The sequence below is a fragment of the Macaca mulatta genome, chromosome 7 (genome assembly GCF_049350105.2).
Source record: "Macaca mulatta isolate MMU2019108-1 chromosome 7, T2T-MMU8v2.0, whole genome shotgun sequence".
NCBI classification, from domain to species: domain Eukaryota; kingdom Metazoa; phylum Chordata; class Mammalia; order Primates; family Cercopithecidae; genus Macaca; species Macaca mulatta.
The window spans coordinates 96,481,356-96,509,200 of record NC_133412.1 but is presented as its reverse complement, the minus strand read 5'-3'; the positions used below and the strand labels follow the sequence as shown (position 1 = coordinate 96,509,200).

General features: G+C 53.0%; 1 protein-coding gene and 1 non-coding gene across 4 annotated transcripts; both read left to right on the top strand.

Moving 5' to 3' along the window:
* The first annotated feature begins 170 nt into the window (after nucleotides 1–170).
* On the top strand, nucleotides 171–27,845 carry MYH6 (myosin heavy chain 6). 3 transcript variants are annotated; one of them, XM_077940675.1, is made up of 41 exons: nucleotides 171–213; nucleotides 579–702; nucleotides 949–1,061; nucleotides 2,609–2,679; nucleotides 3,019–3,231; nucleotides 4,489–4,632; nucleotides 4,880–5,036; nucleotides 5,132–5,159; nucleotides 5,425–5,536; nucleotides 5,844–5,936; nucleotides 6,432–6,495; nucleotides 6,758–6,856; nucleotides 7,402–7,505; nucleotides 7,600–7,738; nucleotides 9,256–9,524; nucleotides 9,815–9,985; nucleotides 11,190–11,499; nucleotides 12,530–12,600; nucleotides 12,886–12,973; nucleotides 13,063–13,180; nucleotides 13,327–13,450; nucleotides 13,737–13,873; nucleotides 15,508–15,763; nucleotides 15,923–16,165; nucleotides 16,313–16,489; nucleotides 16,774–16,919; nucleotides 17,179–17,269; nucleotides 19,391–19,780; nucleotides 20,112–20,238; nucleotides 20,326–20,444; nucleotides 20,780–20,976; nucleotides 21,497–21,680; nucleotides 21,915–22,080; nucleotides 22,184–22,308; nucleotides 23,213–23,521; nucleotides 23,712–23,915; nucleotides 24,800–24,925; nucleotides 25,125–25,400; nucleotides 26,537–26,632; nucleotides 27,270–27,404; nucleotides 27,769–27,845. In XM_077940675.1, exons 5-41 carry the CDS (start codon nucleotides 3,031–3,033, stop codon nucleotides 27,790–27,792), a joined length of 5,820 nt encoding a protein of 1,939 aa, XP_077796801.1. In that variant the 5' UTR covers nucleotides 171–213; nucleotides 579–702; nucleotides 949–1,061; nucleotides 2,609–2,679; nucleotides 3,019–3,030; the 3' UTR covers nucleotides 27,793–27,845. The 3 variants fall into 3 exon arrangements, with proteins under 3 accessions (XP_077796801.1, XP_077796800.1, XP_028707260.2); XM_077940674.1 differs by lacking the exons at nucleotides 171–213; nucleotides 949–1,061 and adding an exon at nucleotides 336–464; XM_028851427.2 differs by lacking the exons at nucleotides 171–213; nucleotides 579–702; nucleotides 949–1,061 and adding an exon at nucleotides 1,769–1,987.
* MIR208A (microRNA mir-208a) lies at nucleotides 21,169–21,239 on the top strand. The gene has a single exon (NR_032449.1). It is a non-coding gene; the product is annotated as a microRNA mir-208a (primary transcript).

Here is a 27,845-nt window from a genome sequence, read left to right as displayed (position 1 = left end):
CCTGCTCAGAGCACAGGGTTCCCTGAGGACAAAGCCTGGTCTTTGTCACCTGGACCCGACCCAGACTGACCTGGTGTTCTCAGCTCCTTATCATGTCCCCAGAGCTATGGGAACCAAGCAGTGACGCACTGGGCCATGGGCTAACCCCCTGGCTCGAATTCTGGGGCCTCGAGTAACCTAGAGCTGGGGACAGGTGGCCTGCATCCCCTGGGGGTAATGATTTGGCATAAGTACCTGCAGGAGATGGGGATGTGGGGTCAACTCAGGTCCCTCCAAGGACACTGAGAAAAGGTCCAAATGCCCTGGGGAGAGAGGTGTGTTCCTGAGCCCAGGAATGGGGCAGCTGCGTCCTAGGGAGCTAGGGAGCTTGGGGAGAGGCCACATCTTAATGGAAAGTGCTCCTGCCCAGAGAAGCTGACCCCTGTCTCCCTACCCACCTCCACACCCTAGAGCTATATTGAGAGGTGACAGTAAACTGGTGGGAGGGGGGCTGGGAGAGTGTTCCTGGGTGTGAGGGTGGGGGGAAGCCAGAGCAGGGGAGTCTGGCTTTGTTTCCTGAACACAATGTCCACTCTTAGTCATAACAGGAACAGCCTGCTGAAGACCTGACACCTACAGCCTCTGAGAGGTGGCAGCATTGGAGGATGGGGAGCAAAGCCTTGAGGACCTGGGGTGCTTGAGGACACCCACAAAGAAGGGCATGTGAGTATTAGCCCTGGAAGGCTTGGAAGGGGGCACCAAAGTTCTGCCTGGGGAGGGGGCAGGCAACAGAGCCCCACCCCCATGGAATGCGGAGCCTGGGGACTAGCTGGTGTAAATCCCCAGGCCTGCCAGGCACCTGCACCCTCTGGCAGCCCGGAGAGGCAGAAGGGGGCAGCCCCCCACCCACCCCCCTCCTCCCTCAGGCCCTGGGATTAACACCATCTGCTTCTGCCCACCCCACCCCAGGAGCAGAGAGTGGCAGGGGAGGGCAAAAGCCTATGTGTGCAAATGTGGACGTGCAAATGCGTGCATCCGTGTACACAAAAGAAAGTAGAAAAGAAATCTGCAAGCTTGAGTGGGTAAGTGTGAAAAATCTGCATATGTGGCTGAAGATGGGCACAGACGCGCTCAAGTCTACATGTGAGAGAGCCGAACTGGGGCTCTGTGTGAAAATCTGCCTGAGGCGGCAGGGGAGAATCCCTTCCATTGTTTGAGCAGGTTGGATGATGGCCACTTTATCAGGGGCATCAGGGAAGGGGTGGGGACTCCAGATGTGTCCCCAAACCAGGGTGGCCTCAAGACCTCGGGAGGACACTTGTCTGGAGACTTGGGGAATAGAAGGAGACCAGGCATGGCACTTGTGCAGACTGAGGCCAGGACAGAAGTTCCTGACAAAAGAAAACTGAGCCATGGAAGTGGACAGCAGATCCCTTCCCTGGGCACCATACTCCAGCTTTTAGTCCCTAGCACTGGGGACTCCAGTTCCAAGAGCAGGAAGATGCTCCCAGCCTGGGGCTGTGTGAGGGCAGGTCAGAGCGGGAAGGAGAGGCTGGGGAACAGGGGAGGAAAGCCCATGGTTGGGAGGGAGAGGACAGGCATTTGGCCTGCAGGAGAAGGTGACCCTCACCCATGTGTTCAATTCACCCTTCAGGTTAAAAATAACTGAGGTAAGGGCCATGGTGGGGTGGGAGAGGCGGTGCGAGAAGGTCCTGTCTTCCCACTATCTGCTCATCAGCCCTTTGGAGGGGAGGAATGTGCCCAAGGACTAAAAAAAGGCCATGGAGCCAGAGAGGCTGAGGCAGCAGACCTTTCATGGGCAAATCTGGGGGCCCTGCTGTCCTCCTGTCACCTCCAGAGCCAAAGGATCAAAGGAGGAGGAGCCAGGAGGGAAGAGTGGTGGGAGGGAGGGTCCCTCCGGAAGGACTCCAAATTTAGACAGGGGGTGGGGGAATGAGATATAAAGGAACTGGAGCTTTGAGGACAGACAGAGACTCCTCCAGCCCAGGTAAGAGGAGGTTTGGGGTGGGATGCCCTGTAGCCCGTCCATAGATCCCCCACCGTGAGGGACCTCCTTCACCAGGAGTGGGGTGCAGATCAGTTGGAGGCCTAAGGGCTCTGTTAAAACTGCCTATCTCCAGGCCCAGGGAAGTTCCCCCTGACACAAGGGGGTTCCACAGGAAACCCAGAAACCTCTTTTCTTCTCTGACTCTCCATTTCTTTCTCTGCATCATTCTGTGTCTCCTACATGTTGTTCCCATCTTTCCATCTTCCTTCCTCCTTTGGATGGCTTCCTTCCTCCTTTGGATGGCTTCCTTCCCTTGATCCTGGTTTTATCTTGCCTCTTGGTCTTCATCGACACTTGCCACAATCGTGCTTCTTTGTCTCTCTCCCTTGCCCTTCCTTCTTGGCATGTGTTCTCACATCCCTGCCTCTCTGCTTCTAACCTTGTTTCCACACCCGGTCCCTCACACTAGTACTGACTCGGTGCCCTTTCTTTTCTGCCTCTGCGTCTTTCTCTTTCTGACTCCCTGGTCTGTCCTGCCTGTCTGTGCTCTGGGGCTGCCTCCATCCCCGGTTGGCCTGCCTCTGTTGTTCTTCAGTCTCCTCATCTGTTCTTTCTGCCCAGCTCTACCTCTGTGGTTCCTCGCTCCACCCACGGTTCAGATTCTTCAGGATTCTCCGTGAAGGGATAACCAGGTGAGAACTGCCCCCATTTTCTCTGCAGAGAGCAGGGCACGCTTCTCCTGAGAGCCAGATTGCTGCACCAGGGTTCTGCTGTCCCAAGCACTCAGCGTCACCCCTCAGCAAACTCCAGCCAGTGCCACCCCAGGCAAACCCCTTACAGAGATTGTCCTTCAGCGTCACCTCAGAGAGCAAGAGAAGCAGAGCCCTGAGTCGGGGAGGGTGCAACAGCAGGTGCCTCTCCCAGGGTGGAGGAGAGGAGCGGGTGCAGGGAGGGGGGCTGCAGAGCACAAAGTCACTCGCTGGAGCCTGGGCCCCCTCAGGAGTAACACAGCCCTCCTGTCTCTGACCCAGAGGAGCACCAAGATGACTGATGCCCAGATGGCTGACTTTGGGGCAGCGGCCCAGTACCTCCGCAAGTCAGAGAAGGAGCGTCTAGAGGCCCAGACCCGGCCCTTTGACATTCGCACTGAGTGCTTCGTGCCGGACGACAAGGAAGAGTTTGTCAAAGCCAAGATTGTGTCCCGGGAAGGGGGCAAGGTCACTGCTGAAACCGAGAATGGGAAGGTGAGTGGGGCATGGCGCCAGGGCGGAAGGGAAGGAGGTCTGGGGAAGAAGATGCAGAGGTGGAGCCACTTGCAGTGGGAGCTGAGAGAGCTGGAGAAAAACCAAGGCCAGTGGGGATGCCAGGACATGCTTCTTTGAGGAGCCCAGAATCTGATCTCTCTCAAATTGACCTAAGCAGGTGCAACAGGTGCCACCCAGGGCCATGTGCCCCTTGCCAGAGAGGATGCTGAGGGAGAAGGACCTCAGTATTCATCTCAAAGGTGTCTTGTACATAAAGAGGACACAAACACAGCATTAAATGATGCCCCCTTCTTGCACTTGTATCCCTCTTCCCTGTGCCTCAGTTTCCTCTGTGGGTCCACTTTCTCAAATTCTGTTCACCCAAATCAAGAGTAAATTCTTAGACCCAGATGAACACAAAGATCAGAAACTTTTGAGCTGAGCACTCCATCCTTGACTGGCACTCAGAAGCTGCTGGTCCCTGGTTTGTTCATGCCAGCCAAGAGAATCACCCCTGGTTACCAGCTGTGGCTCAGGGCTGTGTGTCTCATGAACTTGTTGACTGAATGTTACAACCCATTAAAGTGTAGAATAACAGGCCACAATCCCCTGGGGCTTTTGACTCTGATCCCAGCTCTGCCACCCGCTAGTCACTGTGCAGGCAAATCATTTAGTCATTTAGAGCCATGGATTTCTCCACTATAAAAAACGCTGGAATACCTATTGGCAGGATCTAGTGACATCAGAGCATGGCAAACTGCTGCCAATCAAACCACACCAACAGTGATGGATGGGGAGTGTGGAGTAGATGGGTGAACTGCTTTTCCAGCAGGGGTGAAGGTTTGCCCTGAGCAACAGATACTCTAGAGCACTGCCCGTGGGAGACAGCCTTGGGGTCAGCATAAGGTGTGCACACATCTGAGAGCTGCCAGTCTCCAGGTTTGCCCCAAGATCCTTGGAACATAGGGACTGAAGAGTGATGGTCATGGGCACAGGGTATCCCCAGGATGGTCTGGGCATCTGGCAAGAGAAAGGTATCCTAGGACAGTCTCTAGGATGGGCGATACAGTGGGAAGGGACATTATCTGGGGAAAGTGTCCCGGGGGACATAGAGGGTAGGGGCTGGGGCACTGGTCAGAGCAAGGGGAGCAAGGCTAAGTCATGGCCTGTGTCCTGGGAGGAGGTCAGTGGGCAATGCCAGCAAGGGTCCCGGAGGGAGTGTGATCACCCATCCTCCTGCCTATGTGCCCCCTCCAGACGGTGACTGTGAAGGAGGACCAGGTGTTGCAGCAGAACCCACCCAAGTTCGACAAGATCGAGGACATGGCCATGCTGACCTTCCTGCACGAGCCCGCGGTGCTTTTCAACCTCAAGGAGCGCTACGCAGCCTGGATGATCTATGTGAGTGGCTCCTGCACACTGCAGACACTTCCTGTCCTGCATGGAGGCCAAATAAGCCAGGGAGGCTCTCCCAAGGAAAGGGGGAGGACTCTCCCAAGGGACCCAAGTCCCCTTCCCCACTCCACCCCTAGTCAGTCACAGGAGGAGCAGAGCCAGCTGAAGTGAACAGGGACTTGCCTGGCTGCCACCACCACCTGTCCCAGGTTATCCCTACCAACCTCATGACCAGCCTTGTCTCCTGCTCCAGACCTACTCGGGCCTCTTCTGTGTCACCGTCAACCCCTACAAGTGGCTGCCGGTGTACAATGCTGAGGTGGTGGCCGCCTACCGGGGCAAGAAGAGGAGTGAGGCCCCGCCCCACATCTTCTCCATCTCCGACAACGCCTATCAGTACATGCTGACGGGTGAGCCTGGTGGCCCCTGGCCTCTGCCCCTCCTCCCGGACACCCACCCAGACCCTCAGCCTTCACCCCATTGCTTCTCCTCTTTTTTCTTCCAGATCGGGAGAACCAGTCCATCCTCATCACGTGAGCAAGTGCCATCCTCCCACAGAAGGGACTCGGCTGGGGGCATACAGGCTGATGCCTGCAGTGTAGCTGGGAGGAGAGGTTTAAGGCTGGGATTGCAGGGAGCATGGGGCACTGAGCTCTCATTAGAGGGGTGCCAGAGCAATGAACCATGACAGGCATATCCTGCCGAGTGCTGGGCTCTGATGGCCAGGCTGGGAAGGGAAGCATGCTGTATGGAGAACAGTAGGAATTCTGAGTTTTGATTGGTTCCTGTGGCCCCCAGGGGAGAATCCGGGGCGGGGAAGACTGTGAACACCAAGCGTGTCATCCAGTACTTTGCCAGCATTGCAGCCATAGGTGACCGTGGCAAGAAGGACAATGCCAATGCGAACAAGGTGCCATGGGGGCCACAGGCTCAGCAGAACAGGGGTTGGGGGGGGCAGGCTGACCCAAGTTACCTGTGACGTGGTGGGGACAGCCACACTGAACTGGGCTTCTGATGGTCAGCCCAGTGTGGAAGACCTTCCTGACAGGAGACACTCACCCTGAGGTCTGGGTAGGATCCTACGGAGTTGCAGACCCACCAGAGGTTCACCCAGCCCCCAACATCCATTCCTCAGGGCCAAGGCAGCCTCCCTGCCTTCTCACCACTGCCTGGAGGTGGATGGAGGATGAACCCTTGTAGTTCTGTTCCTTTCATAGGGCACCCTGGAGGACCAGATCATCCAGGCCAACCCCGCTCTGGAGGCCTTCGGCAACGCCAAGACTGTCCGGAACGACAACTCCTCCCGCTTCGTGAGTGCCTTTGACCACTCCCAATGGCCTCATCCATCCTTGACAAGAAAAAAGGGGTGCTGTTTTGCCACACCCAGTTGATTGTACTGTATCTGCCTTTGGGATATCAACATGCACATGTTGGTGGGAATAGAGCTTAGGCTTTGAAGCCAAAGGCCTGACTTTCCACTTGCTCAGCAAGTCCTCACACCTCTCTGAGCCCTAGTTCCTTCACCTGTGAAACCTAATACTGGGAGGATTAGGTGAGATCATATGAGGGGTACGAGCAGGTGGCATTCCATGTGCATTCCCCTCTGGGCCGAGGTTCCACTAGGAGGTCCCTGCACATTGTGTGAGGGTGGCATCCTCTGCCCGGCTTCACTTATACTCAACTGAGACACCAAAGAGGTTGTTTACATTTCCAGAACCATCCAGGACTTCTGGGCTGAATAGAGGTCCAGGATTTCATTCTGTCCTTCCCACCAGTTCCCTTACTCTGTCCCATTCGTCCCCCAGGGGAAATTCATTAGGATCCACTTTGGGGCCACTGGAAAGCTGGCTTCTGCGGACATAGAGACCTGTGAGTACCAACAGGGAGGCTGCCACCCTCCAGGTCCCCCTCTGCCTTCTCTCCCTGCCTGGTGGCCAGTCTCATAATTCCTGCCATCTCCTGTCTTTGTCTGCATTTGCCTCTGGGCTTTAGAATCCTTTTTGTTTAAGCCACATCTTCTCGCCGGGCCCTCTTCATCATACTGTGGGTAACCCCTGCCCCCATGGCCACCTTCTTCTGGCTCTACTCTGTTTCTTTCCTCACCTGCCTTCTTCCCCTCCGCCCACCTCAGACCTGCTGGAGAAGTCCCGGGTGATCTTCCAGCTGAAAGCTGAGAGAAACTACCACATCTTCTACCAGATTCTGTCCAACAAGAAGCCGGAGTTGCTGGGTGAGCCTGCCTGCCACCCCCCACCCACTGCTGTCCCTGCTGCCCTCCCCAAAGCCAGCTGTGTGCAGGGCAGGGCCCTCCTGCTCCCCACTGTGCCCCCATCTTGCTGCTCACTTCCCTCCTCCCTCTGCTCACTCCGCCAGTTCTGTCTCCCTTCCCGCCCAAGATCACCTGCATCTCCTCTCGCCTCCCTGTGCAGTCACACACCTCACTCCTTCTCCACCCTTCTCTCCACTCCTCCCTCGGCTTGTCTTTGCCTTCTCTTTATTTGCCTCCCCATCTCCTATGTGTCACTCCCCTGCCACCCTCCCTCCTCCTTGTTATTGGAGCCCCTGCCAGGGCCCCTCTTCTACCCTTTCACTTCCTCTGAGTTCACTCTCGGTCCTTGCTGACTTCTCTTCTCTCACTGCTCCCTGTCCTCCCCTCCTCCATTCTCCCCATCCCTTACCCCTCCTTGCCCCCTCCCTCCCTTTCCCAACTCTCCCTGCCTCTTCCCTGCCCTCCGCCTGCCCCCTTGCCCCTGCCCCGCCCCTTGCCTGGTGCAGACATGCTGCTGGTCACCAACAACCCCTACGACTACGCCTTCGTGTCTCAGGGAGAGGTGTCCGTGGCCTCCATTGATGACTCCGAGGAGCTCATGGCCACCGATGTGAGTGAGGGGGCTGCTGCAGCCGTTCAAGGGGCCCTAGGAGCTCCTGGGGCCACCGCTCCAACCCCTCTCTTTGCTTTTCGCTCTGTCCCAGAGCGCCTTTGACGTGCTGGGCTTCACTTCAGAGGAGAAAGCTGGCGTCTACAAGCTGACGGGAGCCATCATGCACTACGGGAACATGAAGTTCAAGCAGAAGCAGCGGGAGGAGCAGGCGGAGCCAGATGGCACTGAAGGTGGGAGGGGCAGGCAGGCAGCACTGGGAAGGCCGGAGGTGCTGACCAGGCTCTCCGAGGGACTCAGATCCTAGAGAATCTGAGGCTTGTGGGGCAGCGGGGTGTGTTGAGGGATGGTGAGGGACAGGGACGTGGGAGAGGTGGGCAGACAGAAAGTCCACCACAATCCCACCGATTCCTCAACCTCCTGCACTCACCAGAACTGAGGTGGGGATTTTTCCTCCGTGCCCAAGACTCGCCCAGCCCCAGGAAGCACAGCCCCTGAGCTCTCCACATCACCATCACTAATGCAGGGCCTTTGCTCCTCAGCCCTTGGGTAAGCCCCTGGTGGGCTCATACCATGTTCTATTTGGGAAGCAGTGGGCCAGGGGTCAGGACACAGCCTAGGGCATTCGTGCATCAGTTTCCTCCTCAGTGAAATGGATCAACGATCTTTACTTACTCCTCTGGTGGCTACTGTGAGGTCCTTTGAGAAAATGTGAAGGTGCAAACAGTGTTAGACAGGTGCCCAAGAACATTCCTTCCTACCTTCAGGGACCCGTCTCCAAGTCTGCCCAGATCAAAATGTCAACCTGAGGTTCATGATAACATACCAACAGTTATTACAACATTCTTGAAATTACACCAAATAACTCCTCTAAATAGAGAAATCCCCATGTTAGGTGGCACATTTGGAAGGCTGGGAGTGGGAGTGTGGTGCAGTCTGATATACTCTTGGGGGTCTTGATCTCCCAGCCAGTCAGATTCGGTAACATGTGGATGGAGAGGACAGCATGGCCAGTCCAGGGCTAAACATTGGGGTAGAGAACGAACGAGACAGGGAGCAGAGGACATCTAGCCCTTCAGCCACATCCCTGCCCTGGAGAGGTGAGGGACACAGTGAAGGTGGGGATATGCCCACAGCAGTGCTTGCGAAAGACCTGGCCCAGAGATGCCAGAGATGTAGAGAGAGAGCTGAGAAGAGCCAGTTGTGGCAAGAGACCATGGGCTGGATAAGGGGGCCTGGGCTCCAGCCTGACTCAGGCACACATTGGTTGAGCAGCCACGGCAAGCTCTGTGCTCTTCCAGGCCTTGATTTCTTCCTCTTTAAGGAGAAGAAATTGGACCTGATGCTTCCTAAAGTCTTGGCCCCAGGACAGAGAAGGAGGCTCACTCACTGAAAATGCTCACTCAGGCCAGGTGCAGTGGCTCATGCCTGTAATCCCAGCACTTTTCGAGGCCAAGGTGGGCAGATCACTTGAGGTCAGGAGTTTGAGACCAGCCTGGGCAACATGGTGAAACTCTGTCTCTACTACCAATACAAAAATTAGCCTGGCGTGGTGGCTCACGTCTGTAGTCCCAGCTGCTCGGGAGGCTGAGGCAGGAGAATTGCTTGAACCCAGGAGGTGGAGGCTGTAGTGAGCCAAGATCGTGCCACTGCACTCCAGCCTGGGTGACAGAGCAAGACTCTATCCTAAAAAAGAAAAAAAAGAAAGAAAGAAAGAAAGTGCTCACTTACTCCTTTCCCTCTCATCAAGATGCTGACAAGTCGGCCTACCTCATGGGGCTGAACTCAGCTGACCTGCTCAAAGGGCTGTGCCACCCTCGGGTGAAAGTGGGCAACGAGTACGTCACCAAGGGGCAGAGCGTGCAGCAGGTGTACTACTCCATCGGGGCACTGGCCAAGGCAGTGTACGAGAAGATGTTCAACTGGATGGTGACACGCATCAACGCCACCCTGGAGACCAAGCAGCCACGCCAGTACTTCATAGGAGTCCTGGACATCGCTGGCTTCGAGATCTTTGATGTGAGTTGGGACCCCTGGGAGGGGGAGAACAATCACTTGCTCACTCCCACATTCAATAGTCATTTGCTGAGAGCCAGCTGTGGACCAGACATGAGAAGTCCCCAGACATGGGGACTGTGTGGTGACAGAGGCAGTCATTGTCCCTGTCTTCAGGGGAAGCCCTCCTCCACTGCCCTGACATGGAGGGGACCAGCCACGCCCTGCTGGGCTCAAGCACAGTGCACGAGCACAGCCCCAATGGCCACTCATACCCACTTCCTGACTGCTCCCACCCCTCACGCCCCCTGCAGTTCAACAGCTTTGAGCAGCTCTGCATCAACTTCACCAACGAGAAGCTGCAGCAGTTCTTCAACCACCACATGTTCGTGCTGGAGCAGGAGGAGTACAAGAAGGAGGGCATCGAGTGGACATTCATTGACTTTGGCATGGACCTGCAGGCCTGCATCGACCTCATCGAGAAGGTGCCTTCTTGGCCTCACCACCTATGTTCCCTCCTCTGCCATCCAAAGTGGCGGCCGAGTCACTTCTACACACAAGAAACTAGAGTCCCAAGAATCCCAGGCCTTTCTCCAGGCCCAGCTTCTCCCCACTGTGAAGTCATGGGCATGAACAGGATGATCCCCGCTCCGTTATTCCTTTTCCAGGAGCTTGCACTTTATGTCCCTGTGTGGTGGTCCCCTCAGTGTCTTGAGAGTGAGATGTGGTGAAGGAGAGGCCCCTGGCCCCTCTGACTGCCCATGACAAGCGTCATTCATGGAAAGACCCTAGGCTGAAATTAGAGATGTTTGCCTCCCACCACCTTCCTGTTGGTTGAGAAATAAGCTAGTCTCCAGCTCTCTTGCCTATGGGCATTCCTGAGAAGAGACAAGGCCACAGGCGGAAGGCCCTGTGGCCCAGGTCTGACTTGATCTCAGGAAACCTCTGCTCTTTGTCAGCACAGGCCAGAGCCAGAAGCGTCTGATCCACACCCAGCCCAGCCACAGCCTTCAGAAAATGGGAGATTCCCCACATATTTTGAGTCATTATCCAGATTCTTAACCAGAGTTCTCATCTTTCAGAGCCCTCAGAATCCCATAAAACTGTGTGTGACAAAGGCATGTGTACATTCATACGTGTGTGCATGTGTGTGTGTATGTGTGTTTGTGTGTACATGTGTTTTTCTGGAGAGACAGTTTTTAGTTTTAACAAATTCTTAAAAGGATTCCTGCCCCCAAGAAAAGTCAAGAACCACCACATTTTCGGAAGTGCAGAGTGTGGTGAAGAACCTGGATCCTTCTATCTAACCCTTGAAGAATTGCTACTGGTGTCATATAGACAGAGCCTGGCCCAGTGCCTTTGACACACATCTGTCCCTGCCCTCCTGCCTCTGGGGCAGTGAGCCATCAGAGAGAAGAGGCTGTGCTGTGAGGCACTGTGGGCCTTGCGGAGGGTGATTAGGAGTGCATGGCTCTTTGTTGTATCCACTGGGCAGAAAGAGGGAGGAAGGGGCTCTTTTAATTCCAGGAATATTGGATTCCTATTTTGGGGTAAGAGGTACCAGCACAGCCCCCCTTCAGCAGGCCAGTGCTACTGGCTCTAGAGTCCTTTTCCTGTCAGGGTGTGGGACTGTGGAAGCCTGGGAGCGTGCTCAGTGATTTTCTCTCTGCCTCTTCACCCTGCCCTCAGCCCATGGGCATCATGTCCATCCTGGAGGAGGAGTGCATGTTCCCCAAGGCCACCGACATGACCTTCAAGGCCAAGCTGTACGACAACCACTTAGGCAAGTCCAACAATTTCCAGAAGCCACGCAACATCAAGGGGAAGCAGGAAGCCCATTTCTCCCTGATCCATTATGCCGGCACTGTGGACTATAACATCCTGGGCTGGCTGGAAAAAAACAAGGATCCTCTCAACGAGACTGTTGTGGCCCTGTACCAGAAGTCCTCCCTCAAGCTCATGGCCACTCTCTTCTCCTCCTATGCATCTGCCGATATTGGTAAGTGGGCAGCCCTTGCGCTGGGCCAGGGGACTTATGAAGGCACAAAGGGCCAGGGTCCTGATGCTTCAAAGCACATGACTCCAGAGGCAGGCACAGGGGAGCCCATGAGTCAAGCCACCTCCTGGCTCACCTCACCACCGTCCATCTGGGCTTCTGTAGCACTTGCCGTTCTCTGCTTTGTGTTATGGGTGTTGATATAGCTGTCTCATGTTTCATCAAGATTGGGAGTAACTGGAAGTCAGTGAGGGTGGCGCATGCATCCCTGTACCGTGCCCAGCAGGGAGCGATGCATGTGGGAGTTCTCAACAAACATTGAGAGGACACTGAACAAAGGAGCCTCCAGTTCAGAAAAGGAAGAGAAAGGATGTGGCTTGAAATGAAGAAGATAAAGTGTAAGAAGAAAAGTAGAGGCTAGGCGCAGTGGCTCATGCCTGTAATCCTAGCACTTTGGGAGGCCGAGGCAGGTGGATCACAAGGTCAGGAGTTCGAGACCAGTCTGGTCAACATGGTGAAAACCCCTATCTCCTAAAAATACAAAAATTAGCCTGGTGTGGTGGTGCATGTCTGTAGTCCCAGTCACTCGGGAGGCTGAGGCAGGAGAGCTACTTGAACCCGGGCAGCAGAGGTTGCAGTGAGCCAAGATTGTGCCACTGTACTCCAGTGTGGGCAACAGAGTGAGACTCTGTCTCAAAAAAAAAAAAAAAAAAGAAGAAGAAGAAGAAGAAAAGTAGAATGTGGAAAGATATAAGAAGGAAGGGCAAGTCTAGAAGAGGGAGGGCTAAGGGCACTGATGTATGTCAGTGCCTACTATGGGCAAGCACCAGTGAGCTGCCCCAGAGGCGTGGTCTTATCTAATCCTCTTTACAACTTTGGGAAGTTGTTACTGTTATCCTCATGGTAAACTGAATCTTGGAGAATTCCTTACCCAAAGTCTCAGAGCTACCAAGCTAGCAGCAGAGCTCTGCCTCTGCTCAAGGGCTCCTCTATTTTCCAGCTCCTGTTCATTATTCCTCCTCTCGTTATTTAGGGGAGAGTGGTAAAAGCAAAGGAGGCAAGAAAAAGGGCTCATCCTTCCAGACGGTGTCAGCTCTCCACCGGGTAAGAAGGGCCCAGGGGTGCCAGGACACTTGGTGGAATGGCCCAGCCCAGAGTCTTCTGGCTGCATCACCTATTCTGATGCTTGAGTTTAATGAGGAAAGAAGCTAGAGTTACGTAGTCATTTTTTGGTGTGTAGGTTCCACACAAGCCTAAACTCACGTCATAAATTATGTGCCAGCCCCTGTCCCTTTGATGATTCTGGTGAAGAGTGTCTGGGAACCAGGGTTTAAGGGCCTAAGAGATGGTCCTTGTGGCTCCTAACTCCCCACCTTCATCTGCCTCCAGGAAAATCTGAACAAGCTGATGACTAACCTGAGGACCACCCATCCTCACTTTGTGCGTTGCATCATCCCCAATGAGCGGAAGGCTCCAGGTGAGCCAGGAGAAGGCCTTAGTCTGGGGAGGACAGCTGCCATCCACTTTACCCTAAGGCTGACCCTTTTCCCTTCCCTCCTGCCACAGGGGTGATGGACAATCCTTTGGTTATGCACCAGCTGCGCTGCAATGGCGTGCTGGAGGGCATTCGCATCTGCAGGAAGGGCTTCCCCAACCGCATCCTCTACGGGGATTTCCGGCAGAGGTGGGTATGAGGGCGCCCCAGAGCTCAGAGAACAGGGAAGCCAGGGCTACTCTGGTGGGAATGGGAGGCTGCAGGTGGCCCTGGAATTCTGTGGGCAGAGCAGATCACTGCAGAGCATGGGTGACTCTGGGCACTTCCTTCCTCAGGTATCGCATCCTGAACCCAGCGGCCATCCCTGAGGGACAGTTCATTGACAGCAGGAAGGGATCAGAGAAGCTGCTCAGCTCCCTGGACATTGACCACAACCAATACAAGTTTGGCCACACCAAGGTGAGTCTAGAGCCCCATTGGGTGGTTGCAGGGCAGGTGGCCATGTTGAGTGGAGCAGAGAGGAGTTTAGGAGGCAGAACCCTAATTCTGGCTTCCCTATCAACCTTATCAAGGGCTGAAACCCAGGCTTCACTCCAGTCTTGTTTGTCTAATTTTTACTCTCACTTCTAGAAGGCATGGGGTGATGGGTCACCTGGGAGCTCATGCAGGGTCTTTCACCCTATTCTTTCACCCTGGATACTACCCTCTGAGGCTGTGGCCTGTTGCATCTACCCCTTGCCTGCAGGTGTTCTTCAAGGCAGGGCTGCTGGGGCTGCTGGAGGAGATGCGGGATGAGAGACTGAGCCGCATCATCACATGTATGCAGGCCCAAGCCCGGGGCCAGCTCATGCGCATTGAGTTCAAGAAGATAGTGGAACGCAGGTGAGACAGCAGGAAAAGGGAGGCATGCACTAGAGATATAGAGGCATATCTGCAATGTCAACTAGGTGTGGGTCAGGAGACCTGGGTTCAGACCTACCATCTGGCCTGGGAAAGTTACTTTACCACTTCGAATCTCATTGCAAATTCCTCTTCTTCTTTTTTTAAGAAAATTCTCTATAGTAAAATGCAAATTAAGACACCAATGAAATACCATTTTAAAACACTAGACTTTGCTTGCTCAGATGGTCTACAAATTTTAAAAAATGAAAGAAACAAGTAGATAATAATAAAATGAAAGAAAAAATAATTTTAAAAAGTTTTAAAAATCACTAGACTGACAAAAATTAAGAAGCCTGATCCACTGCTTACAGATGTATAAATCAGTGCAACTTCCTAGGAAAACTGTTTATCACTATCTTTTAAAGTTGAACAACTGCATACTTCTCCATTCCACTCCTGAGTACATTCCTAAAGAGAAACTCTTATACATGTACACCATGACATGAAAAATAATCTTTTTAGCAGCATTGGTCATAATAGCAAAGATCTTAAAACAACTTGAATTTCCATCCACAGGGGAATGGGTAAATAGTATTACAGTCATTCAGCGGAACATTATAAAACAGTGAAAAGAAGTGAACTCCAACTACATGGTACAATATGTTTGAACATTAAAGCATATTGTTAGTAAACAAAGGCAAATCTTGGAAGGATACACACAGTATGATGTAATTTTTATAAAGCTCATAAATAATCAAAACCAGCCATTCACTGTTTAAAGATACATACATACGGCTCAGCACAGTGGCTTATGCCTGTAACCCCAGCACTTTGGGAGGCTAAGGCAGGCGGATCACCTGAGGTCAAGAGTTAGAGACCAGCCTGGCCAACGTGGTGAAACCCCGTCTCTACTAAAATTACAAAAATTAGCTGGGCATGGTGGCAGACACCTGTAATTCCAGCTATTGAGGAGCTGAGGCAGGAGAATTGCTTGAACCTAGATGGCGGAGGTTGCAGTGAGCCAAGATTGTGCCATTGCACTCCAGCCTGGGCGACAAGAGTGAAACTCCATCCCAAAATAAATTAAATTAAATTAAAATAAAGATACATACATATGCGGTTAAAACCATTTTCGAAAAAGCAAGGAAAGGAAGAATAAGATTCAAAGCAGCGGCTGCTCCTGGTGGGGTAGCAGGGGTGTAGGAAGGAATGCACAGGTAGATTAATGGTTGGTAACATTTCACCTCTTGGTTGGGTGGTAGGTTCATGGATAGTCATTTTGCTTTCATGCTTCATAACTTACATACTTATTATAGACATTCTTATACGTAAACCCCTACATAATTTTTAACATATTTGAAGTTCTTATGAGAATCGAAAAACTGAACAGAGTAGACATTCTATAAGTGGTAGTTTCCATTACCACTAATATCCTAGCTGGGAGGATATAAACTGCCCTTTCATCAAATTGATTAATAAATATTTATCAGGCAACTCCATGTTCAGTGTAGTGATGTTGGAGGTGGGTGTGCACAGGAAGGAAGTCTACATGCCTACGAACTTGCTTAGTAGGGCCCATGATTGGGAAGCTCTCTTTCATAGTGCCCCACCCTGCCTCCACATTTCCTTGTCAGGGATGCCCTGCTGGTAATCCAGTGGAACATTCGGGCCTTCATGGGTGTCAAGAATTGGCCCTGGATGAAGCTCTACTTCAAGATCAAGCCGCTGCTGAAGAGCGCAGAGACAGAGAAAGAGATGGCCACCATGAAGGAAGAGTTCGGGCGCATCAAAGAGACGCTGGAGAAGTCCGAGGCTCGCCGCAAGGAGCTGGAGGAGAAGATGGTGTCCCTGCTGCAGGAGAAGAACGACCTGCAGCTCCAAGTGCAGGCGGTGAGGCCACATGATTATCTCTTCAGCCCTCGCCTCCCCCCCCCTAGATTATAGCCCATCTCACAACGAGGTACTGGGAGTCTAGGAGTGCCAGCTCTTTTTAAGACCCTAGGTCTCCTCTCTTTAACCATCAGCTTCCTCCCTGTTCTCTTCTCCCAGGAACAAGACAACCTCAACGATGCTGAGGAGCGCTGCGACCAGCTGATCAAAAACAAGATTCAGCTGGAGGCCAAAGTGAAGGAGATGAATGAGAGACTGGAGGACGAGGAGGAGATGAACGCGGAGCTTACTGCTAAGAAGCGCAAGCTGGAAGATGAGTGCTCGGAACTCAAGAAGGACATTGATGACCTGGAGCTGACACTGGCCAAGGTGGAGAAGGAGAAGCATGCAACAGAGAACAAGGTGAGGGCAGCTCCCTCTGGCTTCAGCCCCGGTCTCCTCAAGACTCCCAGACTAGAGTGTGGTCCTGGTCCTTGGCGTGGAAGTCCCCATAGATGTCTCCAGGCTGGTGATCTTTGACCCTAAAGGGGATGGGTTTTTGGTCGGCAGGTGAAGAACCTAACAGAGGAGATGGCTGGGCTAGATGAGATCATTGCTAAGCTGACCAAGGAGAAGAAAGCTCTACAAGAGGCCCATCAGCAGGCCCTGGATGACCTTCAGGTTGAGGAGGACAAGGTCAACAGCCTGTCCAAGTCTAAGGTCAAGCTGGAGCAGCAGGTGGATGACGTGAGTAGTAATAACCATGCTCCTGCTCTCAGAGCAAGATTTTGCAGGCAACACCAATGGCCCAGAAAGTCCTGATCCCTAGAATTGACTTCTATGGCCCTTGGAGCTTTTTTACTCTCTGTAGTTCCTCACTAGAGTAGGTCTCTGAATCCTTTGTGTTTGCAGGATTTCTCTACTGGTTTGACTTCCAATCCCACTGGACTTCAAGTTTAGAAGGAGGCAAAAGAACATACACTGTGGATGTCATGTTTTCCAAACTTTGCTTATTTTCTTCTCTTCATCAGTTGGAGGGATCCCTGGAGCAAGAGAAGAAGGTGCGCATGGACCTGGAGCGAGCGAAGCGGAAACTGGAGGGCGACCTGAAGCTGACACAGGAGAGCATCATGGACCTGGAAAATGATAAACTGCAGCTGGAAGAAAAGCTCAAGAAGTAGGACACTATGGTGGCCAGGAGGGGCTAATGGAGGTGTCTGACCTGGTAGATAGAATGCAGGGTGCTGCACCTCCATTGCCCACTGTTGCCTTGGGCAGAATGGGAATGAGGTCAATCACAGCCCTCTTCCTCCACTCTCTGGGCTGGCCTGGGGAGGGGGAGGTGCTGATTTTGGTGTACTACGGCCAAGAAGACAATGAGTGCCAGAGGAAGAAAGGTTATTTGTCACTCTTCCACCCCCACCCTTCTCCTGCAGGAAGGAGTTCGACATTAATCAGCAGAACAGTAAGATTGAGGATGAGCAGGCACTGGCCCTTCAGCTACAGAAGAAACTGAAGGAAAATCAGGTGACTTTTTTTCCCCAATGCAGGAAAGTGGGAGCTCAATAGCCCTGAGGTGACTGAGGCTGCAGCAGCTGCTTAGGGTTCTACACAATATCTGGAACTCCAGGCAGCCTCATAGATCCAACCATCCCTGACTTACAGGCACTCAGGAACACTAGCCTTCCTCTGTAGAGCAAGAATACATTGTGTTAGCAAAACTGTTTGAGAAGGGAGACTCATACCTACTAAAGGGCTTCTCCTTTTGAGATCTGCTCTGCCTCAGGAACTTTCTACTCTAAGACAAATGATAGAGCTCTATTCTCCTCTAACCCTTCCTCTGGTAGTTCTGCCCTCTGAATGTGAGGTGAAAAAACAAAAACAAAAAAAGCTTCAAGGAGCACCTTCCTGTGAGCTGCTCTGTTCATATTCTTCCTGATACTAACCCAGTCACTAACCCAGGCTGAGTCCCCATAGGGCACTCATGATAAGAGCCAATTCCTACAACCTTGAGCAAGTCACTTACCCTCCCTGATCCTCAGATTCTCTTCTCACCTGTAAAATGACACTGATAATACCTACCACACAGGACCAGAGGGGATAATGTATTTGAAACCACTTTGTCAACTAGGAAATTCTATACAGGTATCATATTAATATAGCCCAATTTAGAGAAGTCAGCCAACCACTAGCCTAAGAAGGTATTGTTTTGTCTTCTCCATGGCCTTCTCATTCCTCTGCAGGTCAAGATTAAGTGAACAGCCATAGTCTCCCTTAGCTTTAATGAACCTCAAACCTCAATATGCTTTTAGTATCGGGTTTGTCAGAAGAGCCTTGAAGTCCACTGTCATCCCCATTTTAGAGCTACAGAAGCTACATGGCCAGGACTTGACATAGTGACCCCAAGGGCAACAGGAACTCAACTACTGGGGCAGGACCTTGTCCTCTCACTTTGGGGCAGACTGTGGCTGGTAGAAAGAGGTAGTCTCCCCTCTGCACTTGAGGCCCATGGCCCAGGCTGCAAGTAATGTATGAACACAATTCCACTCCTCTGGGGCTGCATAGGGATTGGCCCACCTTCATTAGTAATTTGCCCTCCCATCTTCTTGGATGCCCCTTCTGGGTTTTAGCTAGAATGTCGGGCCATCCTCAAGTTCTTCTACCCTAGGTCTGGGCAACTTCTTTGGCCTCTTGGACTCAGAATAACAGTCCTGTTAATCTCATCAGGTCTTGGCAATAGGCTACGGCTCCTCCTTCATCCCCAAGATCTTGCTCAGAAGTCTCACCTTCTCCATCCTGGGAGCAGAGTCACGGTGGTCCTCTCTGCTGCTCCTAGGACTCATCCATGGACAGTCCTTTAAAGCTGTCCATAACCCCAGGTGAAGGGATTCCCACTGAACCCCCATTTTGCTCCTGGCTAACCAGACAACAGATCAAAATGGTGGATAGGATATTCTCCCAATTTAGCCAGGACCAAGGCTAAGGTCAGAAAAGTGAGGTAAGGGCATTTAAAGAGGATGAGGAGATGAGGTGAAGAGGAGAGTACCCTGCTAGCACTTTCCTGGCCTGGAAGGGAGCAATCGTCTTGAAACCCAGCCCTGGGCATAAACACAGCAAGCCTGGGAGAGCAAGGAATATGGTTGATTGGACTTTGTGGTTAACTTGGAGAATTGCAAAGGTATTTGATTGTTTTGAGGCATAGTGTCACAAATATTTGTAAAATACAAGCACTCACTTTCCTGCCTTATGGATAGCGGAACAGAGCCTAGTGAATCTGGGGACTCTGAACTTCTTGATCTCACAGGATCCTAGGATTCCCCTTCAAACACAGATTCTCAGGATTCGGGGCTGCAGATGCTCAGACTGGGTCTAAGATGCCCTCGGGAGCTTCAACCAAATTGCTATTGATGGCCTATGCATTATAGGATGTTCAGCAGCATCCCTGGCCTCTCCCCTCTAGATGCCAGTAGCAAGCCCTACCAAGTCATGACAATCAGACATTACCAACCATTCCCTGGGGCACAAAATTGCCCCTGGTTGAGAACCACTGCTTGAGAGGGACGTGAGTTCCTGGTAGCCTTTTAGAGCCGGGGGGATTCCAGTGGAGGGGTCCAGGCAGTGGGTCTGAGCCCTTTGTGTCTGACCCAGGCGCGCATCGAGGAGCTGGAAGAGGAGCTGGAGGCGGAGCGCACCGCCAGGGCTAAGGTGGAGAAGCTGCGCTCAGACCTGTCCCGGGAGCTGGAGGAGATCAGCGAGCGACTGGAAGAGGCCGGCGGGGCCACGTCCGTGCAGATCGAGATGAACAAGAAGCGCGAAGCCGAGTTCCAGAAGATGCGGCGGGACCTGGAGGAGGCCACGCTGCAGCACGAGGCCACGGCCGCCGCCCTGCGCAAGAAGCACGCCGACAGCGTGGCAGAGCTGGGCGAGCAGATCGACAACCTGCAGCGGGTGAAGCAGAAGCTGGAGAAGGAGAAGAGCGAGTTCAAGCTGGAACTGGACGACGTGACCTCCAACATGGAGCAGATCATCAAGGCCAAGGCAGGCTCTGCTCGGCCTCCCCTCTCCCTCTCCCCTGCACAGGGGCACCTCCCCCACGCCTTCTCTCTGTCCAACATCTCCCTTGTCATTCTCATTCCCTTCATCACCCTTTAGTCTCTCTTCCTCTCTCTCCTGCCCCTCTCTGGCTCTCCTCTCCCTATCTCTTCATGTTCCTCCTTTCTTTAATTCAAGTACCTCTTCAGACTGCACCCTCCCACACCTTCTGTGTCTCCTTCCTGCCCTCTGGCATTCCCCATCTCTGACCCTCTCTTCCTTCCTCTGGTCAACTCAGCCCCTCCCACACTCACCTTTCCTGTCTTGCTTCCTGAAGGCAAACCTGGAGAAAGTTTCTCGGACGCTGGAGGACCAGGCCAACGAGTACCGCATGAAGCTAGAAGAGGCCCAACGCTCCCTGAACGACTTCACTACCCAGCGAGCCAAGCTGCAGACTGAGAATGGTGGGTGCCTCTAACCAGCCCTGCACCTGCCTACAGCAGGACATAACTTGTGGAATGGCCCACAAGCCCCTCTCATTTCACCTCCAGGAGAGTTGGCCCGGCAGCTAGAGGAAAAGGAGGCGCTAATCTCGCAGCTGACCCGGGGGAAGCTCTCCTATACCCAACAAATGGAGGACCTCAAAAGGCAGCTGGAGGAGGAGGGCAAGGTGAGGCCCAGTGGGGAGGGTGGGCAGGCTTGACGGCAGCCCTGGAGCAATTCACCTCAATGCCAGAAATGGAGCCTGGAGCTGGAGAGAGTCCTCTGCAAGGGAAAGACTCTCCAGTCTAGGTTCTGCCCTGCAGCTAAACGTCATTGAATGCGTCTTTCCTTATTCTTAAGCGAATGGGGTGAGCAGACTGGAAAACTCCTCAGACAGTGAGGTTTAATATCAGCCCACATGGTGCATAAGGCTGGGCTTGGTTGAAGTACTAGACAAGAAAAGAATCTAGAGAATGGGGCACAGGGAGTCTCTCCCACCTCCTGGTGCCCACCCCTCCCCAGGCGAAGAACGCCCTGGCCCATGCACTGCAGTCGGCCCGGCATGACTGCGACCTGCTGAGGGAGCAATACGAGGAGGAGACGGAGGCCAAGGCTGAGCTGCAGCGCGTCCTGTCCAAGGCCAACTCAGAGGTGGCCCAGTGGAGGACCAAGTATGAGACGGACGCCATTCAGCGGACCGAGGAGCTCGAGGAAGCCAAGTGAGCTCCAGATACCCCCTTAACCTGACTCTCAGAGAGGAAGGGGTGAGAGGACCTGGGGTGGGGACCGGCAGAGTGGTCATGGGAAGGAAGTGGAAGAGACAGGAGGAACTCAGAGGGCAACAGAAGTGCTTGGAAGAAAGCCTGAACTCTATACTCTGTGAACTCTGGCTGGCCCTGACCCGCTTCCTGTGACAGGCGAGCTTTTGGCCCGGGTTATACCTGATGCTCACGTATAAGACGAGCAAAAAGCTTGTTGGTCAGAGGAGCTACCGTCGATCAGCCTGTGTGGGGGGCGAGGGCAGGGGGCACTGACACCCACATGCCACTGCAGGTAGGGAGGATGCCTGGGCAGCACAGGCTGGCGGACTCTGTTCTAGGCATGAGCAGGCTCAGCTCCTGCTAGGCTGGACTTACGGCGTCTCAAGGAGATACAGGGAGGGGGTGGGAGGAGGTCCACCCAAGGCTCCACTGTTGCCCAGTAGAGTCACACACACACCCTCCACCCTCACCTGGGCAGAAAGAAGCTGGCCCAGCGGCTGCAGGATGCCGAGGAGGCCGTGGAGGCTGTTAATGCCAAGTGCTCCTCGCTAGAGAAGACCAAGCACCGGCTACAGAATGAGATTGAGGACCTGATGGTGGACGTGGAGCGCTCCAATGCTGCTGCTGCAGCCCTGGACAAGAAGCAGAGGAACTTCGACAAGGTGAGCCCTGGGTGAGGGCTGCAGCCAGCATGCAGGGCAAGGGAGTGAGGGGTTCAGTGCGAGGCCAGAGCCGTCCTCCTTGGAGGCTGGGGAGGAGGGCAGGGCTGAGCCCAGGCTCGGGGCCAGGGACAGATCTTGGACATGGGGCTGAGGCTGGGGGCTGGGGCACTGGGAAGCAGGAGGGCTGGGGGGCTAAGGCTGGGGGGCTGAAGAGTGAGCCTTGTCTCCGGGCAGATTCTGGCTGAGTGGAAGCAGAAGTATGAGGAGTCGCAGTCGGAGCTGGAGTCCTCGCAGAAGGAGGCTCGCTCCCTCAGCACAGAGCTCTTTAAGCTCAAGAACGCCTATGAGGAGTCCCTGGAGCACCTGGAAACCTTCAAGAGGGAGAACAAGAACCTTCAGGGTGTGCTGGGGGTCCAAGAGGCCAGAGATGAGCTGGTGGGAGGGAGGGCATGAGGGGGCAGGGGGAACACAGGCTTTGAGCTTTCTGGCCCTCTGGTCCCCAGAGGAAATCTCGGACCTTACTGAGCAGCTAGGAGAAGGAGGAAAGAATGTGCATGAGCTGGAGAAGGTCCGCAAACAGCTGGAGGTCGAGAAGCTGGAGCTGCAGTCAGCCCTGGAGGAGGCGGAGGTGAGGGCCGAGAGCTCCCAGCACCCCAACCCTGGTCTGCCACTGTCTCCCACATCTCCCTCACCTGCAGGTGACCCTGAACCCAAGACAAAATCTATTCATTCCATATTCTTTGTTCAACGTTATCTACCCACCATTCACTAACCATTACTACCTCCAAAGCCAAGGTCTGCACAAAGGAAAATGTCAGTCTGATTAGACGCCAAAGGTTTTGTTTCTTACCAGGTTTTAAAAGTTGGAATCTGGCCATGATAATAACCACTTAAACAGTGGGTAGGAGTGTGGGCTCCAGAGTCAAACAGGCCTGAGTTGGAACACAGCTTGAGGACTTTCACTGTGTCATTGGGCAAAATCTTTAATCACTCTCTGCCTCAGTTTTCTCATCTGTAAAATGGAATTAATTGCACATACCTCATACAGTTTTACACATGATTATTATAAAGATTAAGTGAGGTAACACATTTAAGCACTTAATATATATTAGCTATTGTTACTCTTCATTTTTATGCACCTGGGAATAGCCCTGAGTTTTCTGGGCTTCTAACTTTTCTCAGGAAAGGGTGAGGGACCTGGAAAACAAAGACAAAATTTTGAATTTGTGGTTATAAAAATTCCTCTCTTTTCTATAATACTTTAGACAGGTCAGGAATTTACGCAGTGTTAGTGCCGGAGGGTCTGGCAATTGTGAAGTCCAGACCCTTTCCTTGACAGAGGAAGCCCAGGGAGTCCAGCACTTTCTCCCCAATAGCACCATGGGGGGCATGAATGCAGATCCCACCTCCCCATCTCTTCTCAGCTCTTCTTCTCTGGGCCATAGTCCTGGCTGACACCCTGTATCTTCTCATCCTCTCTCCCAACCCTGCCCTGTGCCCTGTCTGCCCGCCCTCACCCCACCCCTTCCCAGGCCTCCCTGGAGCACGAGGAGGGCAAGATCCTCCGGGCCCAGCTAGAGTTCAACCAGATCAAGGCAGAGATCGAGCGGAAGCTGGCAGAGAAGGACGAGGAGATGGAACAGGCCAAGCGCAATCACCAGCGGGTGGTGGACTCGCTGCAGACTTCCCTGGACGCAGAGACACGCAGCCGCAACGAGGCCCTGAGGGTGAAGAAGAAGATGGAAGGAGACCTCAATGAGATGGAGATCCAGCTCAGCCACGCCAACCGCATGGCCATCGAGGCCCAGAAGCAAGTCAAGAGCCTCCAGAGCTTGCTGAAGGTACACGGGGACAGGACATCCCCTCACCCCGAGGGGACTGGCCTCCACGTGGCCTGAAGAAGCAGTGGTGTCTCAACACAGGCACCAGATTCCTCCTGACCCTGGGTTACTGCAGGGACCTCTGACAAGTGCCCTCGATGAAGGGCACCAAGGCTGGCTCCCCGCTCATGCCCACTCTCGTGATTCTCAGGACACCCAGATTCAGCTGGACGACGCTGTCCGCGCCAACGACGACCTGAAGGAGAACATCGCCATTGTGGAGCGGCGCAACAACCTGCTGCAGGCTGAGCTGGAGGAGCTGCGTGCCGTGGTGGAGCAGACAGAGCGGTCTCGGAAGCTGGCAGAGCAGGAGCTGATTGAGACCAGCGAGCGGGTGCAGCTGCTGCATTCCCAGGTGAGAGGGTCAGGAGCCACCTTGTGGAAACCTGCCGAGTGCAGAGCCCAGAACATCTAGAAAAGCCAGATGTTCTAAGTGAGCACATCTAGCCAGGGTCAGAAATCATTTCCTCTCTTAGGCCAACTCTCATCTGTGGTGGCTGCAGAACCATTGTATTGAGAAAGCCATCTCTGCTTAGAAGCTAAGAGTGTTGTGATTGATTGCTGATACCTGCCAAAGTCACAAATCTGGGAGTAGTGGAACATATCCTGTTATTTGATATTCTTGAACTAAAGGACAGCCTCCAGCTTGTTCTGTAAAGATGAGAGTTTGGGAGTTTAAAGAAGCATAACTGCATCTCTTGCAAACCAAGCTGGATAGAACACCATTTTTCTGCAGTCCCACCCACCCACACTGTTTTCAGTTATACTCTGCAATGAGACTTTGTGCCCACCTTTTACAATGCCCTGTGGAGTCTTGTTCTTTAGTATATGTGAGAACGACATCATTCGCTTACCTCATCCCCTCTTCCTTACCCCACTACATTCTTGGTATAGCTGTAAACGTCTCTGGAATATTGTCCCGGTAGAAAGTTGTTTCCATTTTCCTTGGAATATTGGCATGCTCCTACAAAAACATGTTTCTAAAGAGCTCCAGGGTATTACTGCAGACCTTTCGCTATTTGAAGTCTTTTTTCAGAATTTAGTAATCTTAGATATAATGTCTAGAATGTATCCACTTTCATAGGAAAAGGGAAAGCAGGTACAAAACAAGGAATAGTCTAAAAGCAGGCTTGTTGTTATTTTAAAAAATGACCACCTTTAATTCTCCCTGGAGAAAGGGTATGAAATCGGTAACAAAGTGCAGTATATATTTGATCATTTTTCTCTCTCCATGTCTAGAACACCAGCCTCATCAACCAGAAGAAGAAGATGGAGTCGGACCTGACCCAACTCCAGTCGGAAGTGGAGGAGGTGGTACAGGAGTGCAGGAATGCCGAGGAGAAGGCCAAGAAGGCCATCACGGATGTAAGTGACCGCCCACCTTCTGCCTCCTCTAAAGACACAAACAAGGCCCTGGGTTCAGGCCAGGCCAGGCCGCTGTGCTGTAACACCAAGCCAACTCTGCAGTTCTGAGGGTTTGAGGGCCTGATGGGAGAAAGATCCTTTGGGAGCAAAAGCCCCGGCCCTGGGCCCGTGTTCCTTGCCACCTCTCTCCTGCACACAGGCCGCCATGATGGCAGAGGAGCTGAAGAAGGAGCAGGACACCAGCGCCCACCTGGAGCGCATGAAGAAGAACATGGAGCAGACTATTAAGGACCTGCAGCACCGGCTGGACGAGGCGGAGCAGATCGCCCTCAAGGGCGGCAAGAAGCAGCTGCAGAAGCTGGAAGCGCGGGTGCGGGAGCTGGAGGGTGAGCTGGAGGCCGAGCAGAAGCGCAACTCAGAGTCGGTGAAGGGCATGAGGAAGAGCGAGCGGCGCATTAAGGAGCTCACCTACCAGGTGCGGCGGGGGGCCAGGGGCCAGGGGCCAGGAGTACATGTGGAAGTGGCTTCTCTGGCCCCGCTGCCCCACCCACACAGGGCTCCTGTTACCTCCTCCTTGAGATGCTGTTGGTAGATTTAACCTTCTTCTCACGCTGTGCAGTCAGTTTGACTTGAGCCTATGAGTTTTTCCAGCAAATGAAGAATCTACTTCTACTTCCTGAAAACTCTTCTAACTAGCCTTTCCCCAGGTTTTTTTTTTTTTTTTTTTTTTTTAAATAACTCAAAGTGCTACCATGAAGACTTCAGAACAGTCCAAAGAATCTTTCCACCTTCAACTGTGGGGTTAAGAGTCAGGCGAGGGGAAAAGACACGGAAATCTTCCATGGAACTTCTGGCACACAAAGAGAAGGCCACAGAGAAAGAGGACCCCAGAATGTTTTAAGACCTCCATTTGCATAGCTCAGAGTTGTGCCCTTGGCCCGTTATTTTCAGCGTACCTGGGAAGAAAAGGCCAAGGAGACTAGGGTGTCAGTCCATTTGATAGATGGATACCAGAGGCACAAGAAAGAGGTTACAGATACAGAACCACAGAGTGATTTGTGAACAGAAGTAGAAGTGGCATCCTGGCACATACAATGATGAAGAGATAAGAATGATCGAGTGATGTTGGAGCCAGTGATCCCGATGCCTGAATTCTGGTCTAGTACAATGTATTAGAATGTAGAATATTCTGGATTATGATAATACCCCCTTCTTTCTGCATTCCTCATTATTCCTCTTCTGGTCAAGAACTGCTGGCCAAGAGAACCTATGTAGGTCCAGGTTGGAGCTTTAGCCACCAGATTGGAGCTGGAACAGATCTGGTGCTTTTATATTACCACATTAGGAAATTCCATAGGTTCTGAGCCCCTCCACCCACTTCTACCTTTAAGACTTCAGCCTTCATTGCTTTGTGGATCCTTGACTGACAACCCTGCATTGCCCCTTTGACCTGCAATGGAGTCAGAGAATCTTCCCCACCACATCTTTGACCTGGACCATTGCAGGGAGGGGCAGCAAAGGCAAAGGGAGAAGAGTAAAATGATGGAGGAGGGAAAGGTGATTGCATTTGCTCCCCCTCCAAACTGGCTTCTCCCACCCTCCCACCCCCAGACAGAGGAAGACAAAAAGAACCTGCTGCGGCTGCAGGACCTGGTGGACAAGCTGCAACTGAAGGTCAAGGCCTACAAGCGCCAGGCCGAGGAGGCGGTGAGTTCAGAGTTTTCTTCCCTTTCTCATCAACACACCTACTATATGTGAGAACCAATGCATGTCTCCCCCAGAGGAGCCTGGTCAAAGAGTTTGCTATAAGCTGTAACTCTCAAACATTTATTGTACACATCTGGTATGCTCAGAGCCGTCAGGTGTTCTGAATTAACAAAGGCACCACCTACAAGCTGCTTACAATTCAGACACCATAACCCAACAGAAGGCTATTGCAGGACATGGGGCAGCCAAAGCTGAAGGCAGGAAGGTGGCAGTGGAATTGGGCCTGGAAGGGGACCCAGCTAGGCACAGGGCAGTGGGGAAGACATCTGGGTGTATGTGAGTTGCTGGTGAGCATGCCTGCGCAGGGACAGGTGCAGCAAAACAGGATTCTGAAGGGTCCCAGATCAGGCAGCATGGGATTTGTCTTGGGCAGTGGATGGCCGTGAAGGACTCTGAGTGCTGGACATGTTTGAGGAGAGCACAAGGCAGGTGCAGGATACCCTTGGAAAGGCTGTTGCAGGAATATGCATGAGGCATGGGTGCCTCAGGGACAGGGAGCTGGAACCTCAGGTTGAGAGGCTGAGAATCCCACAGCCCATCTCCAGCTCATTCACCCATCCCCATTGTCCCACCACAGGAGGAGCAAGCCAACACCAACCTGTCCAAGTTCCGCAAGGTGCAGCACGAGCTGGATGAGGCAGAGGAGCGGGCAGACATCGCTGAGTCCCAGGTCAACAAACTTCGAGCCAAGAGCCGAGACATTGGCGCCAAGGTGGGTCCCTTCCCTGGGCTTCACTAGTCACTTCCACATTAGCATGCCCCCTGATTTGGGTGCCCCTCGGAGTGGGCACTGCTTGCCCTATATGTAGGCAGTTCTGGGGGTCCCACAGCTCACGTAACCTGAGAATCCACTCTTGTGCTCAAAACAGCCCCCCACTGACTAGAACTTCTGCAGAGATCCCCAGTTCCATCCCCCTAAACCACAAGTGCCTCTAACTTGAGACCACAAGATCCCTGGAGCCCTGCCTCTCCCCCCAAGGACATCTCCCTTAGGCCTCTGAAAGCCCCAGGGATTTGTCCCCACACACTTCTCCCTCTTGCCAGCTCCCCACTCACACCTCTTATCCTTGTTGCAGCAAAAAATGCATGACGAGGAGTGACACTGCCTCGGGAACCTCACTCTTGCCAACCTATAATAAATATGAATGCCAAA

Bases quoted from the DNA above. Each gene is read 5' to 3' on its own strand.
- MYH6 (XM_077940675.1), top strand. From the start codon at position 3,031: ATGACTGATGCCCAGATGGCTGACTTTGGGGCAGCGGCCCAGTACCTC. The intron at 19,781-20,111 runs GCAGGCTCTGCT...TGCTTCCTGAAG, and splicing joins AGCAGATCATCAAGGCCAAG to GCAAACCTGGAGAAAGTTTC. The intron at 24,926-25,124 runs GTAAGTGACCGC...TCCTGCACACAG, and splicing joins CCAAGAAGGCCATCACGGAT to GCCGCCATGATGGCAGAGGA.